General features: G+C 44.5%; 1 protein-coding gene and 1 pseudogene across 5 annotated transcripts in view; one reads left to right on the top strand and one right to left on the bottom strand.

Moving 5' to 3' along the window:
• Positions 1–10,685, top strand: part of LOC115113640 (ubiquitin carboxyl-terminal hydrolase 47-like) — a 23,325-nt gene extending 12,640 nt beyond the window's left edge. For all 5 annotated transcript variants that reach the window (XM_029641514.2, XM_029641518.2, XM_029641517.2 and 2 more), the window contains 21 exons: positions 727–876; positions 1,109–1,204; positions 1,377–1,529; positions 1,776–1,934; positions 2,103–2,234; positions 2,439–2,515; positions 2,956–3,011; positions 3,216–3,328; positions 3,446–3,553; positions 3,791–3,998; positions 4,109–4,224; positions 4,375–4,494; positions 4,632–5,433; positions 6,306–6,481; positions 6,595–6,675; positions 6,860–6,975; positions 7,527–7,645; positions 8,303–8,433; positions 8,741–8,788; positions 8,908–9,038; positions 9,199–10,685. In XM_029641514.2, the coding sequence (XP_029497374.2) occupies positions 727–876; positions 1,109–1,204; positions 1,377–1,529; positions 1,776–1,934; positions 2,103–2,234; positions 2,439–2,515; positions 2,956–3,011; positions 3,216–3,328; positions 3,446–3,553; positions 3,791–3,998; positions 4,109–4,224; positions 4,375–4,494; positions 4,632–5,433; positions 6,306–6,481; positions 6,595–6,675; positions 6,860–6,975; positions 7,527–7,645; positions 8,303–8,433; positions 8,741–8,788; positions 8,908–9,038; positions 9,199–9,373 (3,267 nt within the window). In that variant the 3' untranslated portion in view covers positions 9,374–10,685. The remainder of the gene's footprint in view (positions 1–726; positions 877–1,108; positions 1,205–1,376; positions 1,530–1,775; positions 1,935–2,102; positions 2,235–2,438; positions 2,516–2,955; positions 3,012–3,215; positions 3,329–3,445; positions 3,554–3,790; positions 3,999–4,108; positions 4,225–4,374; positions 4,495–4,631; positions 5,434–6,305; positions 6,482–6,594; positions 6,676–6,859; positions 6,976–7,526; positions 7,646–8,302; positions 8,434–8,740; positions 8,789–8,907; positions 9,039–9,198) is intronic.
• LOC115113641 (dickkopf-related protein 3-like) lies at positions 10,494–19,141 on the bottom strand (annotated as a pseudogene).

The raw sequence follows: 19,141 nt of genomic DNA, 5'->3' as shown, positions 1-19,141 counted from the left end.
AGGCTAATCAGTGACACTGAACTAGCTTACCTGCCAGACTCTTCAGGGTGTAAATATCAAGCCATTTAGAGGTCTGAGCTAGGAATTATATTTTGGGGTTTATTTTTGTTAAACATAATCTCACAGGTCAGGTACCTATCAAATTAACACCCAAGGTGATGTTTTTGGTCTAACCTCTGAGTTGCCCACTTTGACACTGAAACCAGGGGACCTTGCAAGCATTACTCTGGAACCAAATAAGCCATTTAGTAATATTGAATAACTCCGCTCTAAGGATCTCTTCTATTGAGACTTTGTTATTTTGGGACACCAATTGAGCAGTCATCCATGTACAAAAACAATTTACGAGCAGGCTGATTTTCATATTAATGTGCAGTGGACCAAGGACACTCCCCTGCGGGACTCCACAGCTAATCTCCTCTTGCATTAGACAGTTTTCCATTAACATCCAACACTTGGACCAATTGGTCTCTACCTGTTAAATAGGGTCTTACCCAGTTAATGAGCCTGCTGTTGCAATCACATATTAAGTGAAATGTGTTGACTCTTTGAGAGGGGCCGAGTCATTGTATTTGGGGGGTGTTAGAGTTTAGGGAGTTTACTTTATTATGAAGCTGGCATAGAGTTGTGAGCAGTGAAGTGCGTATTTCACAATTCTGAGAGCTACATGTGTGCGAGTGTTGTGACTGCTTGGGCCTGACTCCCTCGTGTTGTGTCCCCCCTCAGGCTGACCTGATTAACCAGCTGTACCAGGGGAAGCTGAAGGACTATGTGCGCTGTCTGGAGTGTGGCTATGAGAGCTGGAGGATCGACACCTACCTGGACATCCCTCTGGTCATCAGACCATTTGGGGCCAGCCAGGCTTATGGCAGCGTGGTGCGTGTCTCTCTGCCTCCATCTCTTATGTCTCTGCCCTTCATGACTATAGCAGTATTAATCCAAGTGTGTGAAGAGATCAAAGCTATGATGGTCATTAATGTATTCACCGCGCAGACACTGAAGTCCAGACCGTGCTGTATGCTCCTGCATTTTCCTAAGACAGTGTAATTTGATGTAAATGTGGTCAGAGTTGTTACTGATACAGTGCCTTTGTGACTCACTGAAACAGGAGGAGGCTCTGCAGGCCTTCGTCCAGCCAGAGACTCTGGACGGGGCCAACCAGTACTTCTGTGAGCGCTGCAAGAAAAAATGTGATGCCCGAAAGGTGAGTATACAGACTAGTGATCTTGTTGATGTTAAGACCACACTTCCCTTTGGGTCATGGGAGAACTGATGGGGGGGGGGGGGGGGGGGTTGAGTGAAGGTGGTCACTGGTCTGCCCAGGCAATTTGGGTTCTGACCCATGAGTGTTCTGGCCCTTTGCCCTCCCTCCACAGGGGCTGAGATTTCTGCACTTTCCCTACCTGCTGACTCTGCAGCTGAAGCGTTTTGACTTTGACTACACCACTATGCACCGCATCAAACTCAACGACCGCATGTCCTTCCCTGAGGAGCTGGACATGGGTCCCTTCATCGACGTGGAGGACGAGGTGAGACACACCAGCCCAGTGTGGCCTCCTATGTGTTATACTCCAGATAGAATAATGAGGCATGGGGTGCGGTGGAATAGTGCCAGCCTTTCAGGTCCACTCAAATTAGATTTTCGATTATGTTTCATGTAATAGTAATTTCCATGAAGTCATCATTAATTCATGAGTGTAACTGATACCTGAACTCTGTCTGCTTTCTCTCTTTCCATCCCGCTCTTTGTTTTTGATCAATGCCTGCTCTCTTAGAAATCTCCTCAAACGGAGAGCTGCACTGACAGCGGGGCAGAGAATGAAGGCAGTTGCCACAGCGACCAGATGAGCAACGACTTCTCGGCGGACGACGGTGTGGATGAGGGCATCTGCCTGGACAGCGCCAGCAGTACTGAGAGGGTCCTGAAGCCAAAGGTACCCAGCCTCAACACTATGTAATACCACACAAACCGTCCTTACACTCTGGCACCCGTACTCCCTGTGTCTTATAGCCCATCCTGGTCTGTTTGCATGTAGTGCAATCTGCTGTCATTGGATTTAATTGTTAGCCAATTGTCTCTCCTGCCCCTGTCTCTTCTCCAGAGTTCATTGACCTTTGAGCTGTTCTCGGTCATGGTGCATTCAGGCAGCGCTGCAGGTGGCCACTACTATGCCTGCATTAAGTCCTTCAGCGATGGCCAGTGGTACAGTTTCAACGACCAGCACGTCAGCAAGGTTATTCTCAGTCTTCAAATAACTTATGTTTACTATGCATGTAATACTAGACAAAACAACTCAACACAGGTTGCATCAACATAACTCCTCGACCTATGCTTTAAATAGACTTAAGAAATCGACGCCTGTCATTGTAACTGACAGTTGTCAGAAACACAACGGTGGTGGTCCAGTGTGTTGATGTGTGTGTGTGTCCTTCTATAGATCACCCAGGAAGACATCAGGAAAACGTATGGAGGGTCCTCGGGGAGCAGAGGATATTACTCCAGTGCCTTTGCCAGGTCAGTGGAGCTCCTGTCTCTCAGTCACTCTCTGGATTGATCTGAAATCAATATGTCCCTGAACACATCTCACTCCCATGCCTGGCTCTCCCATCTCACAATATCATTCTATGTACCTACTAATGCATGCCTACATGGCCAGAACATCACCAGCATTTGTTCACTTCCCACTCCACACACCACAATGTTCAATACCAGAGGAAGCTTTAATGGGGATGAACTGGTGCTTGTTTACTCAGAGCCCTACATTTTATTGAAGTCTCCCTGGGAGAAAAACAAGAGGGTGGTTATTCAGGCTAGGACAAAGCCCTGTTGATAACTGAGCTTTTACGTAATGCACTGTTCTTTCATGTGTTTGGAAAGGAAGATGGAACTCTATTTGGCTACTCATTTTCCTTTTCTCCATTTGCATTTAATAAGATGTTTTTCTGTTCCAACAGCTCTACGAATGCGTATATGCTGATTTATAGGTTGAAAGACCCCTCAAGGAATGCAAGTAAGGGAAACATATTGAACCAAGTCTAGTTCCATAATCAAGTTTGCTTTTAAATGTCTAAAATGACTATTCATCTGTATAAAGTTAAATATGTGGGTATAACCATCCTAGAAGGTTAAACTTTCCTAGTCTCGCTCAATGACTTGGACCCCCAGTTAGTTATGGTGATCTCTTGACTGATGGGCCGTGTTGTTACCACTGCAGAGTATCTGGATTGTGAGGACTTCCCTGAGCACATAAAGCATCTGGTCCAGAGGGAGAAGGAGTCTGAGGAGCAGGAGAAAAGACAGAGGGAGATCGAGCGCAATACCTGCAAGGTACATCCTCCTCCTGTGGACGTTCCCATGGGCCACGGTGTCGGTCATTTGACTGAATGTTCTACTGTTGGTTTTCACAGGGGTTGTATTGTTAATTGCTCTGTATTTCTCTGTCAGATCAAGCTGTTCTGCATGCATCCAGTGAAGATGATGGCTATGATGGAGAACAAGCTGGAAGTGCACAAGGACAAGACGCTCAGAGAGGCAACAGAGATGGCCTACAAGGTAAGTCAGAGTGGAAGCTAAATGCGGAGGAAAGCATTGAAAGCTAATCTCACTCAGCAGCTGCAGTTCATACCAGCCAGCGGTCGGTGTCAGAATAGAGAGTCCTAGGATAGACATAGTTCTAAGAACAAAAGCGGGGTTACAATGACCAAGAGAAGCTTCAAAACATTATCTTATGTGTCTATTAGCAATTGGACGTGTTTGTGTGCGTCTTTGGCCACCCATTCTGCCCCCTAGCTCATGGAACTGGATGGGGTGGTCCCGCTGGACTGCTGTCGCCTGGTCAAGTACGATGAGTTCCATGAGTACCTGGAGCGCTCGTACGAGGGTGAGGAGGACACCCCCATGGGGCTGCTGCTGGGCGGGGTGAAGTCCTCCTACATGTTTGACCTGCTGCTGGAGACGCGCAGACCAGAGCAAGTCTTCCAGCCATACAAACCCGGAGGTCAGTAAAAAACACACTCAATACTTTAAATATAATACTTTAACTAGCAACTCTTTTAGCCTTTTCGGAAATGAGTTGTGTGTGTGACTGGTTGGTGTGTGTCTCTGTAGAGGTAATGGTGAAGGTTCACGTGGTGGATCTTAAGACTGACACTGTTGCCCCTCCCGTCAGCATCAGGGCCTACCTAAACCAGTCAATCTCTGAGTTCAAGCAGCTCATTGCACAGGTAAGTTAGTTTAGACACTCTTTAATTCTTCCTTTCTATCTAATCCAGCCTGATACAGTCCACACTTGTAAGACCATGAAATCTGCCAGTATTTGTTTTGGGATCTGTGGTGAAGTATCTCTCCACTGTGTATGTATTGTTTGTTGAAAGGCCACAGAGCTCTCAGCTGAAACCATGCGTGTCGTCCTGGAGCGCTGCTATAATGACCTTCGGCTTCTCTACGTGCCCAACAAGACATTGAAAGCAGAGGGTTTCTTCAGGAGCAACAAGGTCACACTACTTTATTATTGTCCTTTCCAGCTTGTCTGCTGTGTTAATGTTGTGTATCTGTAAACATAATTTTCCAGCAGTGCTTTGATCGCAGATGTAACACAAACCTAATTTGTCCATTATCTGGTTTCTCTTAGGTTTTTGTGGAAAGCTCTGAATCCCCAGATCACCAGGTCACTTTCACTGATTCCCTCTTGTGGAAACTGCTGGATCGCCATGGGAACACAATCCGCCTGTTTGTCTCGCTCCCTGTGCAATCCCCCGGCACCAACAGAACTATTTGCCAAAAAGTGGGCGGCGATCCTGAGGAGTGCTCTGAGGGGTCAAAGGGCAACAGGAATTCTGTAGAGACCATCTTGGAGGAGAGCACAGAGAAGCTGAAGAACCTGTCCCTCCAGCCGCAGCAGGGCTCCAGCACCAGTGACAGCCAGAAGAGCTCAGACACCAGCGACTTCGAACAGATCGAGTCCCCCTCACCTTCTCAGGAACCAGACTCCTCCTCCGTAGCCGCTGTCGTTGCAGTCGACAACCGAGAGCTGGAGAACCGGATCCGGGTGGCCAGCGGCGGGGGGGCCTACTCCGACCCGGAAACCCAGTTCCCTGGGGAGGAGCGCTCGGACTCTGAGGTGAACAACGATCGCAGCACGAGCTCAGTGGACAGTGACATCCTGAGCTCCAGCCACAGCAGTGACACGCTGTGCAACGCTGACAGCGGCCCCATCCAGCTGGCCAATGGCCTGGACTCACACAGCATCACCAGCAGCCGCCGCTCCAAGGCCAATGAGGGCAAGAAGGAGACGTGGGACACAGCCGAGGAGGACAGTGGCACGGACAGCGAGTATGATGAGAATGGAAAGAGCAAGGCGGAATCCTATTACCTCTACTTCAGAGCAGAACCATATGCACAGGAGGACGGCTCTGGGGAAGGAGGCCAGAAATGTACGTCTTCTAAATCTATTTACAAATGCAGGTCTTTGATTCTAATCTTGTTTAGTCTGTCCTAACTTTTTTTGATTGATTGTTTAGTTTGTGGGAACTGTAGAATTGTTTTTTTTTTCTTCTTTTTTCTGTGGAATAAGTGTGGGTTGTTCATACTATGAATTTAATAACTTTTTTACAGCACCATTTTGATTTGAATGAAACCTTCCATACATGTTAGAAGTGGTCAGAAAGTGCTCAAAGATTACCAATTTTTCATACCCCATCATGAGACATCCATGCACACCCGCATGTGTGCATGTCTGTGGTATGTGTGTACACGTGCTTGTGAGAAAGGGGGAGATTGCTGTAAAATGACTCTCCAATCTCCATTAAGACAGCTTGTATTGCATATTCTGTATACTACGATACAGAAACGGCTGTAGTTCACAAACAACAAGAAGTTGAATCATATATTTGGGCTTAGAACAAGTCAGATAACAATACTATATGCTTTTAAACAGCTTAATTCCGAAATGTATTTCAAAATGCATATGCTGAAGTCATTTTTAAAGTATGATAAGAGAATAACAATACTAAAATGTCATTATGGCCTGTCTGAGACACTTGTGCTAACTGTGTTGACACCAAATTTCATGCATTTACACAAACCAGAATTTCTGGCACATTTTTGATATCGTACTAAATATAGTACATGGATGTGAATGGGTTAATTTAAGATAAGCACTCATGTCAGTTATCTGACAGAGCAACACCTCGAGGGTTAAGAAACACTGGTTTAGATGCTGTTAGAACAAAATCCACATGTAGTATTTAATATACTGTTATATGATTAGTATGTTTTGTATGTTTTGGTGCTGTTTGCCTGTCAGGTGTACTGGTCCACGTGGATAAGAGGATAACTCTGTCAGCGTTCAAACAGAACCTGGAGCCTTTCGTGGGGGTCACCTCTACCCAGTTCAAGGTGTTCCGCGTCTACGCCAACAACCAGGAGTTTGAGAGTGTACGGCTCAACGAGACCCTCTCCTCCTTCTCTGACGACAACAAGGTCCGTAGCGTCTCACTATCTGCCCCTTTCAAAATATTACTTTTTTCAAAAGATAATGGTGTTTTTTTTTACAAACAATCTTATCCATGATGCTCCTCTTGGTCTTCTTACAGATAACCATTCGATTAGGCAGAGCACTGAAGAAGGGCGAGTATCGGGTGAAAGTGTACCAGCTACTAGTGAATGATGCAGAGGTAAGGACCGGGATGTGCTGATGTTTCTTCACACACACAAGAAGTTATTCGGTGTTGTGCAATTTCCTCACATAACAGCAGTCTGTAGGTGTGTCACTGATGGATTTGTCACCAGGGTGTATTATGTGACAGTTGTATATGTCATTGTGTTTCATGCTTAAGTGTGTGTGTCTCTCCTCCCCAGCCCTGTAAGTTCCTCGTAGACACAGTGTTTGCTAAGGGCATGACTGTGAAACAGTCCAAAGAGGAGCTAATGCCTCAGCTGAAAGACCAATGCAAGCTGGACCTCAACATCGACAAGTGGGTTCCACCTTACACACTTAAAAACATGTACAGTCAAGTAACTCTAATCTGCATATCTAAGATGATCTATATACACAATCCATTGCACACGAATGTATGGGCACACATCCAACCATACATCAAATATCATACACTTGAATCCTTTACCTACATATTTCCTTCTGAAAACATTTGTTGACTGTAAAAGGTACCACAGGTGTCTTCGTGGTGATACAATTAGAATGTCAGTCTTTAGTCATTTAGAAGACTCTCTTAACCGTAATTGCTCCTGTAAGTTTCTCTGGATAAGTGCCTTGCTCAAAGGCACATCGACAGATTTTTCACCTAGTCCGCTCGGGGATTCAAACCAGCGACCTTTCGGTTACTGGCCAAACGCTCTTAACCGCTAGGCTACCTGATGCAGATCCTCTCACTTCAAAGTATTATGGGTGCCTTTGTTCTCTTATGGTTGGGTACTGTGAGTGACCTTTTTAAAGCACTGACTCACAGCTGATGCTTATTGATAAGAAGTGTTGTTGAATCCTAATTGTGTGTGTATGTGGGGTCAGGTTCCGTCTCAGGAAGAAGACGTGGAAGAACCCAGGGACAGTGTTTCTGGACTACCACGTCTACGAGGAGGACATCAACATCTCCAGTAACTGGGAGGTCTTTTTGGAGGTTTTAGATGGTAATACTGGTTTGCTATTGTTTCGACTACTCTCTTCAGAACCATTTGTAAATCGCCTCATGAGACAAACTTATTCTAAAATATATTACTGCTTTATATCAAACGCCTATATTAGGTCATGTAAAAATGGCTTTAGAGGAAGCTTTAACAATTACTTCTGTAAAAGGAAAAGCCCTGAAGAACTTAATTGTCTCATCTGAATGAGTATCACTTGTGCGCATAATTGGCCTAGCGTCGTCCGGGTTAGGGAGGGCTTGGTCGGTAGGGATGTCCTTGTCTCATCGCCAGCGACTCCTGTGGCGGGCCGGGCGCAGTGCGCGCTAACCAAGGTTGCCAGGTGCACAGTGTTTCCTCCGTCACATTGGTGCGGCTGGCTTCCGGGTTGGATGCGCGCTGTGTTAAGAAGCAGTGCGGCTAGGTTGGGTTGTGTATCGGAGGACGCATGACCGTCAACCTTCGTCTCTCCCGAGCCGTACGGGAGTTGTAGCGATGAGACAAGATAGTAGCTACTACAACAATTGGACACCACGAAATTGGGAAGAAAAAAAAGGGGTACAAATTAAATTTTAAAAAAGAGTATCACTTTTGACCGAGACCGAGACAGTGGGTGTGTGCTCACTCAGCCATCCCCAACCCTCCCCTCCTGCCCCTTTCCAGGACCGGAGAAGATGAAGTCCATGTCCCAGCTGGCTGTGCTGACCCGCCGCTGGACCCCCGCCCAGATGAAGCTGGAGCCCTTCCGGGAGGTGGTTCTGGAGAGCAGCAGTGTGGAGGAACTCAAGGAAAAGGTGTGTGTCTATTCACGTCCTGAATGTGGTGCCAGGCCTTGTACACTGATGCACATGTCTGAGGCCACAGACACGCTGGCTTGCAAGGCAGCACTGTGGGATTGTCTTACCCACTAAGTGCTGCTCCCAGCAACATCACTGGGTCTGATGCACCACATGGGAGTAGTGAGATGCACTGTAACTTTTCACATCACAGTATATAACATCAGCCTCTAGACTTTTGAGATGCGTAAGTTGCAAGGTAAATTATAGGGCATGCTAAATTAATATTAAAAGGCAATTTGTGACATCAATTCTCTCTCTCCAGCTCAGTGAAATAAGTGGTGTTCCTCTTGAAAACCTGGAGTTTGCCAAGGTAGGTAAACTGTTTTTGATGCTGTTAAGATTTACTTTTACTCTTGCGCTGTTTCACTCCACTTAATTTCCTGAAATGTTTCCCAATTTACTGACTGGTGTCCTGATTGTCTCCTGCAGGGGCGAGGAACATTTCCTTGTGATATCTCGGTATTGGAGATCCATCAGGATCTGGACTGGAACCCTAAAGTGTCCACTCTGAATGTGTGGCCTCTGTACATCTGTGATGATGGCGCTGTGGTCTTCTACAGGTAAACCCATCATACTCTGCCATACTGGAACAGGGCCCTTTGCCATTTCAAATGAGTAGGTGTTGTGACATGACAATGGGATGTTCAGGAAAATTGCAGCTATTTTGTTTAATATAGGTATATTCTCCAGAAAATCTCAGCTTGTGCTCTGGGGTTTCAGGGACAGCACAGAGGAGCCTATGGAACAGTCTGAAGACGAACGCAATGAGCTGATGAAGAAGGAGAGCAGCCGGCTGCTGAAGACTGGCCACCGGGTCAGTTACTCACCTCGTAAGGAGAAGGCCCTTAAGATCTACCTGGATGGGGGCCCGGTCAAGGACCCGGGGCAGGACTGAGGCCTGTCCCAGTTAGCTGGTTGGCCTGCCTGCCTGCCGCAGTGTAGCTTCGCCCGGCCAAGGGACCCTGTCTGGCGTGGGGCCCCACATTGACTCGACGACGTCACCAGATCAGTGCGGCTCACACACCATCTCTCGTCCTCCCATCTGGGCTCTAGGGGAAAGAGTGGCTCAGAAATCATATTGTGCACTATAGTTTATTGTACTGTGAAGTTTAAAGGGAAGTGCAAAAGCTATTCAATAAAAAAAATACTATACAGACAAATCAATTTAACGAAAATGTTCCAGACATGGGTGCACGATCAGAGTAGAGCTGTGTAGGCCAGAGGAAAAGACAAGTCTGTCAGTTTCCTCTCCTTCTCCACAACACTTTATTTCTCCTCATCTCCCTCTTGCACTTGGGTTTCTCGCTCTCCCTCTGTTAGACAGACTAGCGATAGAGCCTACCCGACCCATCTGTGAACATGTACCTGGTTCAAATTCTCCACATCTGATATTTCACCAGGCTAGAGCGATGCTCGTCCCACCCACCCACTTTAGAGACTGAGTATAAAGCCAAGACTATCTACGACAACAAACTCACTTCGTCTTCTTCCAGTTTCTTTGTCTTCTTTAATCCAAACTGCAGTTTTTTTAATCATCTTTGGCAAATCGATACGTAGTTCACACTCAACATTTAATGACCGGTCTTCTCTGATTCTATAAAGTGGTAATTTTTGATTTGCTGACGTGGAGGGTTTCTGCTGTTTTCCCAGAATGCCACAGTTTCCATCACTGTGGAAACTCCTCTTACTGCTGCTCCACCCCCTACACTTTATAGGAGCTTAGCCTCACTTCCTCCTGATTCACTGATACGTGTTAGTCCTCCAATTACCAAGGAAATGGCAACTAGACCACCATGTAGACTATGTTAAGGAGCTCATCATTTTGTTCAATGTAAATTATTTTGATGTTATTGTGAGCGACCTCTGGCACACATTAAAAACATTTTGTCTGTATTTAACCTTATGTTAATTTAGAAACCGGTTTATTTCTGCACGATGTGAAAGGGTGCGTGTCTGTCGAGGCCACGTGCATGCTGATTGCTTGAGGGGCGGGAGCCCTCAGTGGTTTTGGGAGATAGTTGGGTGGTGGTTGTGGCAATATATACCTGCTGCTGCTTCTCAGACTGAGACCAGAGGGCATAGACCTTACTGGACCAGCTGACTGGGTATCCACGCTGCGGGACCCAGCAGAGCTCCTCTGGGCTTCTAATGCTGCCTGCCACAAATTGTTCACAGTAGAAATGCCAATAAAATAATTTGTTTCTTTGTTTTGAGTTTTAAATCTTGTGTGAACATAGATTTTAGAATTGAAATTAAAATGTTTTTTTCATAACTGCAGTATTCTGTTATTGTAAATTAAATATTTTGAATCCCCACTTTACCAATTCTGCATTTATATGGATTTAACATGGTATACATGTAAATATTCTTATATCTCAAGAATAGACATTTTCAAAGCCTTTTATTTTCTTATGAGTAAAAGTTGTGCAAGCTGCATGTGTCTGGGTTATAGTTTCCATTACCAAGTTGTGGGCATGATGAGCTGACCTGTCAAAGTGCTCCATATATTCAGACATGTCATCTGTCCTTGTTTAAACCACTATTTTAAACAAAAACCAGGACTAAGCAAGCTACAGTGCATTGTGTTTGAGCAAAGAGCCTCAATGGTGCATCCTTAAGGTAGGCACATAAGTGAGACATCAGAGAGAGCAGGATGGGGTATGTTTTAAGTACATATTTGTTAACACGAAGTCTTATTGCAGAATTGGAGTGTAGTCATCATACACAGTACCTTTGAACGTCTAGGAATCGGGGAAATACTCCATGTAAATTCCATCTTAATACATACATGATGTTATGCACTACGCAACATCTAGAGCTTTGGTTAACTTCGAGCAGATCGAGAACTGCAATGGCTTGAATAAACAATGACAAGCTTATAGATGGAAGAATCTCACATGTAAGCCTTGTGAGAGGGTGAGCAACTTCATTTTCTAGGCTGAAATCACTGGAGACCCCTCTATCTGATTGTCTACAGGCCTGAAAAGGTTGAGCTGCATGGTTACTCCTAGACAATATAGCCAATTTCTGAATAAAGTGTGCCTGTCAGGTCCTCTTCACTCGAGTTCTGTCTTTTCAGACACAGGGAGCCTCGGCTGTCAAAGAGATGAGGAAATTTGTAATTAATCCATTTGTAGCATCATACTGGGTCAACAGCATTTTGAGTGATCGCTAATGGCTTTTGTCTACCAAGTGGTTTTTTAAATATATTTTTTAAATGTAATAACTTATACCTTCAATTCAATTGAATGTAAATGTTGCAGGTTTGCAGCATATAGATTCTTACCCGAGATGTTCGCACTGGAGGTCCCCAGCACAGGGGCAATGTTCCCTTGGTCCCTGGCCCTCTATGTCCCAGGACAGCAGCTCCATAAGGTGATTGGAGGAGCCATGACAGCGCTCACGCTCTATTGGCTTGGCCGTGCACACAGGGAACAGCAGAGCTGACCACAAGGTAAGGGGAGAGAGATGGGTAGTGACAAAGGTAAGTGACATTACTACAGAAAATTTAATATAGGACTATAGTATATTTTTATTTCACCTTTATTTAACCAGGTAGGCTAGTTGAGAACAAGTTCTCATTTGCAACTGCGACCTGGCCAAGATAAAGCATAGCAGTGTGAACAGACAACACAGTTACACATGGAGTAAACAATTAACAAGTCAATAACACAGTAGAAAAAAAAGGGGGAGTCTATATACATTGTGTGCAAAAAGGCATGAGGAGGTAGGCGAATAATTACAATTTTGCAGATTAACACGAGTGATAAATGATCAGATGGTCATGTACAGGTAGAGATATTGGTGTGCAAAAGAGCAGAAAAGTAAATAAAAAACAGTATGGGGATGAGGTAGGTGAAATTGGGTGGGCTATTTACCAATAGGCTATGTACAGCTGCAGCGATCGGTTAGCTGCTCAGATAGCAGATGTTTGAAGTTGGTGAGGGAGATAAAAGATTTTTGCAATTTGTTCCAGTCACAAGCAGCAGAGTACTGGAACGAAAGGCGGCCAAATGAGGTGTTGGCTTTAGGGATGATCAGTGAGATACACCTGCTGGAGCGCGTGCTACGGATGGGTGTTGCCATCGTGACCAGTGAACTGAGATAAGGCGGAGCTTTACCTAGCATGGACTTGTAGATGACCTGGAGCCAGTGGGTCTGGCGACGAATATGTAGCGAGGGCTACATATTCGAGTGGTGGCGAGGGCTACAAGTCGCAGTGGTGGGTGGTATAAGGTGCTTTAGTGACAAAACGGATGGCACTGTGATAAACTGCATCCAGTTTGCTGAGTAGAGTGTTGGAAGCAATTTTGTAGATGACATCGCCAAAGTCGAGGATCGGTAGGATAGTCAGTTTTACTAGGGTAAGTTTGGCGGCGTGAGTGAAGGAGGCTTTGTTGCGGAATAGAAAGCCGACTCTTGATTTGATTTTCGATTGGAGATGTTTGATATGAGTCTGGAAGGAAAATTTACAGTCTAGCCAGACACCTAGGTACTTATAGATGTCCACATATTCAAGGTCGGAACCATCCAGGGTGGTGATGCTAGTCGGGCATGCGGGTGCAGGCAGCGATCGGTTGAAAAGCATGCATTTGGTTTTACTAGCGTTTAAGAGCAGTTGGAGGCCACGGAAGGAGTGTTGTATGGCATTGAAGCTCGTTTGGAGGTTAGATAGCACAGTGTCCAAGGACGGGCCGGAAGTATATAGAATGGTGTCGTCTGCGTAGAGGTGGATCAGGGAATCACCCGCAGCAAGAGCAACATCATTGATATATACAGAGAAAAGAGTCGGCCCGAGAATTGAACCCTGTGGCACCCCCATAGAGACTGCCAGAGGACCGGACAGCATGCCCTCCGATTTGACACACTGAACTCTGTCTGCAAAGTAATTGGTGAACCAGGCAAGGCAGTCATCCGAAAAACCGAGGCTACTGAGTCTGCCGATAAGAATATGGTGATTGACAGAGTCGAAAGCCTTGGCAAGGTCGATGAAGACGGCTGCACAGTACTGTCTTTTATCGATGGCGGTTATGATATCGTTTAGTACCTTGAGTGTGGCTGAGGTGCACCCGTGACCGGCTCGGAAACCAGATTGCACAGCGGAGAAGGTACGGTGGGATTCGAGATGGTCAGTGACCTGTTTGTTGACTTGGCTTTCAAGACCTTAGATAGGCAGGGCAGGATGGATATAGGTCTGTAACAGTTTGGGTCCAGGGTGTCTCCCCCTTTGAAGAGGGGGATGACTGCGGCAGCTTTCCAATCCTTGGGGATCTCAGACGATATGAAAGAGAGGTTGAACAGGCTGGTAATAGGGGTTGCGACAATGGCAGCGGATAGTTTCAGAAATAGAGGGTCCAGATTGTCAAGCCCAGCTGATTTGTACGGGTCCAGGTTTTGCAGCTCTTTCAGAACATCTGCTATCTGGATTTGGGTAAAGGAGAACCTGGAGAGGCTTGGGCGAGTAGCTGCGGGGGGGGCGGAGCTGTTGGCCGAGGTTGGAGTAGCCAGGCGGAAGGCATGGCCAACCGTTGAGAAATGCTTGTTGAAGTTTTCGATAATCATGGATTTATCGGTGGTGACCGTGTTACCTAGCTTCAGTGCAGTGGGCAGCTGGGAGGAGGTGCTCTTGTTCTCCATGGACTTCACAGTGTCCCAGAACATTTTGGAGTTGGAGCTACAGGATGGACAGTGCTTGGAACGGAAAGCAGGTTATGGGCCTTCACATGATCACTTAACTATCTGAAACTTCAATGCGCCTTGCTTCACTTGACTTCATGACTATCATAATTGGCTAGGGACAATTACATTGAGAACAGAGGCTTTGTGGTATCGCAATTTGAAGCCTCCCTTTTTTGGATGTCAAAGCAATCCCTGTATCTGGCTGAGTCAAAGCCACATAAAAGGAGCCCATTTCGCTCCCCACAGATGATGTTAATTTCATGTAGAATGACTCATGGTGTATAATTTAGCAGGGGAATTATGTTCCGTGTGTGACCTTGTGGCCTGCACCTTTATGGAAAGCACATCAGAGGTCTGGGCTGCAGTTGCTCTGGTATTGGCAGATGCTGCCAGCTTCCCCCTTAGTGGTGTTCTGGCTGCACTGGCCCCACACACACAGCTGTCCTGTACAGCACTCCTCATCCTTTTTGCAGGGTTCGAACACACACACACACAGTGACAAACTGTCAGATGACATTCATGGCATAATATCATGCCCATGGTCATGGAATGGCATGACCAGTCTCTTGTAACTCTCCTAAGCTCTCTAGGTGCAGCAAATTCCTGCTACTTGTGCAAGCTGAACCAATAGTGGTATCTAATTAATAGTTAATAGTGTGCTGCTTGACATATGACTGTTTTTCTGTGCAGGACATTAACACAGGCGTTATCAACTTGGAAGACCCTTAACTATTCTCAGCGTACCTTTGACTTTGAATGCAAGCCAGTATCTACAGTATTATGTGGATTGTTTTCTACTCTGCCCTGCCAAAAACATTGGTCTTAAATCCAATTACATTGTTTGTGTCTGTTGAGTAGGCTCTCATTACCTCTCATCCTGCTCCTCTCTTTGTCCTCGGATAGAGGGGGACGGAGGTGGAGCTCTTATTCAATCAGACACATGCTTTGATGCACAGCCAAGAGGAGAGAAGCTCTCCGTCATGAAACACTCCAGTTACACGTGTGGCAACACTGCAATGCAGTAACAATGCAGAAGCAGCTGCATCATATTGTTGAAGCAATCTGCTGCTCTGTGATTGCTGTGTGTGTGCACATGTGCACTAAAGCACTGTTACAAAACCTGGAGATGGTCTGAAGTTGTATGTAATAGGAACTAGGAAGGAGCCAAAGTCCCCTGGGAAACAGGTCTGCACGAATACATTATAGATGGGTTCAGTGTCAGGGTGTGTGACACTGTTAATAACCATGAAATGGACCTACCACGTCGAGGGCTTTGCAGGTTAGATACTTGGATCAGTGCCTCTCATACCGGCAATATTTCCCCTTTTCACAGTCCTCATTAATGATACACTACTGTGAAGAGGGGACACTCAAGACACACCCTCCTTCACAGATAAACATGCAGATGGTCTCTATAAGGTACCAAAGCCGCCCACAATCCAGAGTTTTGCACTAGAAAACAGATTGTACTGGAAATATTGGCTAAATCAAACATGGTGGTCTTGAAGAGAAATTTAGAGGTTGTAGCCATGTACTATTGCAAACTTATTTACAAATTTTACTTTAAAATAACTTCAAAGTACATTTTTGAGGATGTGATACGTTGTTGCACGGTCTCTTCCAATATTTACACTACCGTTCAAAAGTTTGGGCTCACTTAGAAATGTACTTGTTTTTGAAAGAAAAGCTCATTTTTCGTCCAATAAAATAACATCAAATTGATCAGAAATACAGTATAGACATTGTTAATGCTGTAAATGACTATTGTAGCTGGAAACGGCTGATTTTTAATGGAATAATTAGATAGGCTTACGGAGGCCCATTATCAGCAACCATCACTCCTGTGTTCCAATGGCACGTTGTGTTAGCTAATCCAAGTTTATAATTTTAAAAGGCTAATTGATCATTAGAAAACCCTTTTGCAATTATGTTAGCACAGCTGAAAACTGTTGTTCTGACTAAAGAAGCAATAAAACTGTCCTTCTTTAGAATAGTTGAGTATCTGGAGCATCAGCATTTGTGGGTTTGATTACAGGCTCAAAATGGCTAGAAACAAAGAACTTTCTTCTGAAACTCATCAGTCTATTCTTGTTCTGAGAAATGAAGGCTATTCCATGTGAGAAATTGCCAAGAAACTGAAGATCTCATACAACGCTGTGTACTACTCCCTTCACAGAACAGCACAAACGGTCTCTAACCAGAATAGAAAGAGGACTGGGAGGCCCCGGTGCACAACTGAGCAAGAGGACAAGTACATTAGAGTGTCTATTTTGAGAAACGGATGCCTCACATGTCCTCAACTGTTAGCTTCATGAAATAGTACCCGCAAAACACCAGTCTCAACGTCAACAGTGGAGGCAACTCCAGGATGCTGGCCTTCTAGGCAGAGTGCCTCTTCATTTTATTGGCCAGTCTGAGATATGGCTTTTTCTTTGCAACTCTGCCTAGAAGGCCAGCATCCCGGAGTCGCCTCTTCACTGTTGACGTTGAGACTGGTTTCTAGCCATTTTGAGCCTGTAATCAAACCCACAAATGCTGATGCTCCAGATACTCAACTATTCTAAAGAAGGACAGTTTTATTGCTTCTTTAGTCAGAACAACAGTTTTCAGCTGTGCTAACATAATTGCAAAAGGGTTTTCTAATGATCAATTAGCCTTTTAAAATTATAAACTTGGATTAGCTAACACAACGTGCCATTGGAACACAGTGGTGATGGTTGCTGATAATGGAACTCTGTACGCCTATGTAGATATTCCATTAAAAATCAGCCATTTCCAGCTACAATAGTCATTTACAACATTAACAATGTCTACACTGTATTTCTGATCAATTTTTATGTTATTTTAATAGAAAACATTTGCAAACCTTTCAAAAACAAGGACATTTATAAGTGACCCCAAACTTTTGAACAGTAGTGTATCTGTGCCTAAAGTGACCTGAATAAAATGGGCCTGCTGTTGAAACTGGGACAATGGGCTATTTGTCCCAAAATGTGTCCCAATTCCCTCTCACTTGTCCCTCTACCACATATCTTAAGGAAAAGACTGGTAGGAATGGCATGCTCTGAGACTGTCTATTATTTTAACTAAATATTAAAACCTGTGACTGCAATAAAGAAAATGTTTAATGTGCAGGATGTTATGAAAATGACTACACGCAATGTTTACCAAAAGCACCGAATCAAATGATAGACATTTCACAGTTATTGTTCAAAACTATGCAGCTAGATACTGTGACTAAAACTCCCCAAAACAAATAACTAAAAACCCTTCAGACTTTTGCTGATAAGATGGATTGAGCACCTCTTGCACTGTGTCGTGGTCAGAGGCCGATTATAGCAGTAATCTAGTCACTCACGCACACATCTGGCTTGATTGATCTGTTATTATTTTGCTATTATCTTGCCTGATCAGCAGCCCTATCAGGGCTGAGACGTGGCTGCCATATATAATGAATGTACAGACAGATGCAGCTCTGAAGAGACCATCCTGCATGTCACGCTGCCTGGATAAGACTAGCTTTAACCTGGCTTATAGAGAATGAGACAGCACAGTTGAGACTGGAGAGGCGTACAGGGCATGGGGAAAGAGAAATGAGATTCCCAAACATGACAGCAGCTGTGGCCGCATGCAGAACAGCACAGAAAGAGGAGAAACAACCCATGACTTGTTAAATCTTTCATGAATTGTGACTTGCATTAAGGATGGAATTGTATTCATCTTATGCCCACTGTCTTTATTAAACACAAAACACCAGTTAGAGTTATAGTGTTCAAGTTATTGTGGATAATATGTTTTTTTTTTCTTTTTTAAATCTGTTGTAAATCATGATGAAGGGAAATTCCAAAGATTGTTGTTGACTCACATGATGAATATTATTTTCCTTTCCACTGGACTGGATAACTGTTCTGGTGATGTGGGTCTCTTCTGTTCTGTTGTCTGTCTCCTAAAGAAAGAGAGACACATTTCCAGTTAGGATCACTTCTGTAGGATTTCTGCAATTTTGCTTTCAGTCTTCATAACAAATGTGGGATGCCAGAATACTACTACCATACAGTATTACAATTCACAATAGCATTTCAGCATTGTAGTTTTGAATGAAATACAGTACAAAAATAAATTTGCATGTGACTACTACTGTACCTTATGTAATGTCTCTATGGTGTGGATGGATTGAGTTTCAACCACACTCTCAGAAGTGCTTTCGTTGTGGTAATTTGAGGGAAGGTTATTGGGATGCAAGCTGCACTCATTGTCCATCTAAAGAGGTTTGATGCAAAATATCAATACTGCATTGGGGTCACCACTGTTTTTTTTTTTTTACACAATGTGCATATTAAGATTGACTTAGACTTATCTCAACCCACATTGGCAACTGTTTTTATTAGTCTGATAAATGTTTAAATCTCAAGTTAAACTTGTGGTTACTTTAATTTAGCAGAAAAGTTTCAAATCAACTAACATGATATAAGAGTGTACTGCGCTATTATCTGTTGCGTTTTATATAACATTAAAAATCATACAAATGAAACGGGTGCTATGGGAAATAATAGGCTCCTTTATTGTTTATCAACGCTCTGCAAATATACATCTGAGTAGACCTAACCATTAACTGACCTGGTGCACCGCATCCTCCAGTTTAATATGCGTGTCCTCCATCAGTTGCTCTACCTCCTCAAACATGTCGTTTAATGTCGTGTGTCCTTGTGCCAAATTATCCTCAAGGATCTGGTTGATGTCCAAATCCACAGGCCTGGTAGAACCAGGAAGGAGGATGCCATGGATAAACGTTAGGCTCATAGTTAGAAGAGAGAAATACAACATCCTTGCTGCTGCGATAAAAAGGCATCCGAATGAATGAGGTTCTTTGGACGTCCCATCTGCGCACTGGGTGTGTGCGGTGATGCTGCTGCTGGGTCACTCTGTCCGAAGAGAAGGGGGAGGATAGACTATAATGTTGCCTTATGCATGTATTTATATTTTG

Source organism: Oncorhynchus nerka, linkage group LG28 (assembly GCF_034236695.1).
Source record: "Oncorhynchus nerka isolate Pitt River linkage group LG28, Oner_Uvic_2.0, whole genome shotgun sequence".
Lineage (NCBI taxonomy): Eukaryota > Metazoa > Chordata > Actinopteri > Salmoniformes > Salmonidae > Oncorhynchus > Oncorhynchus nerka.
This window is presented reverse-complemented; position numbering and strand designations above follow the sequence as displayed.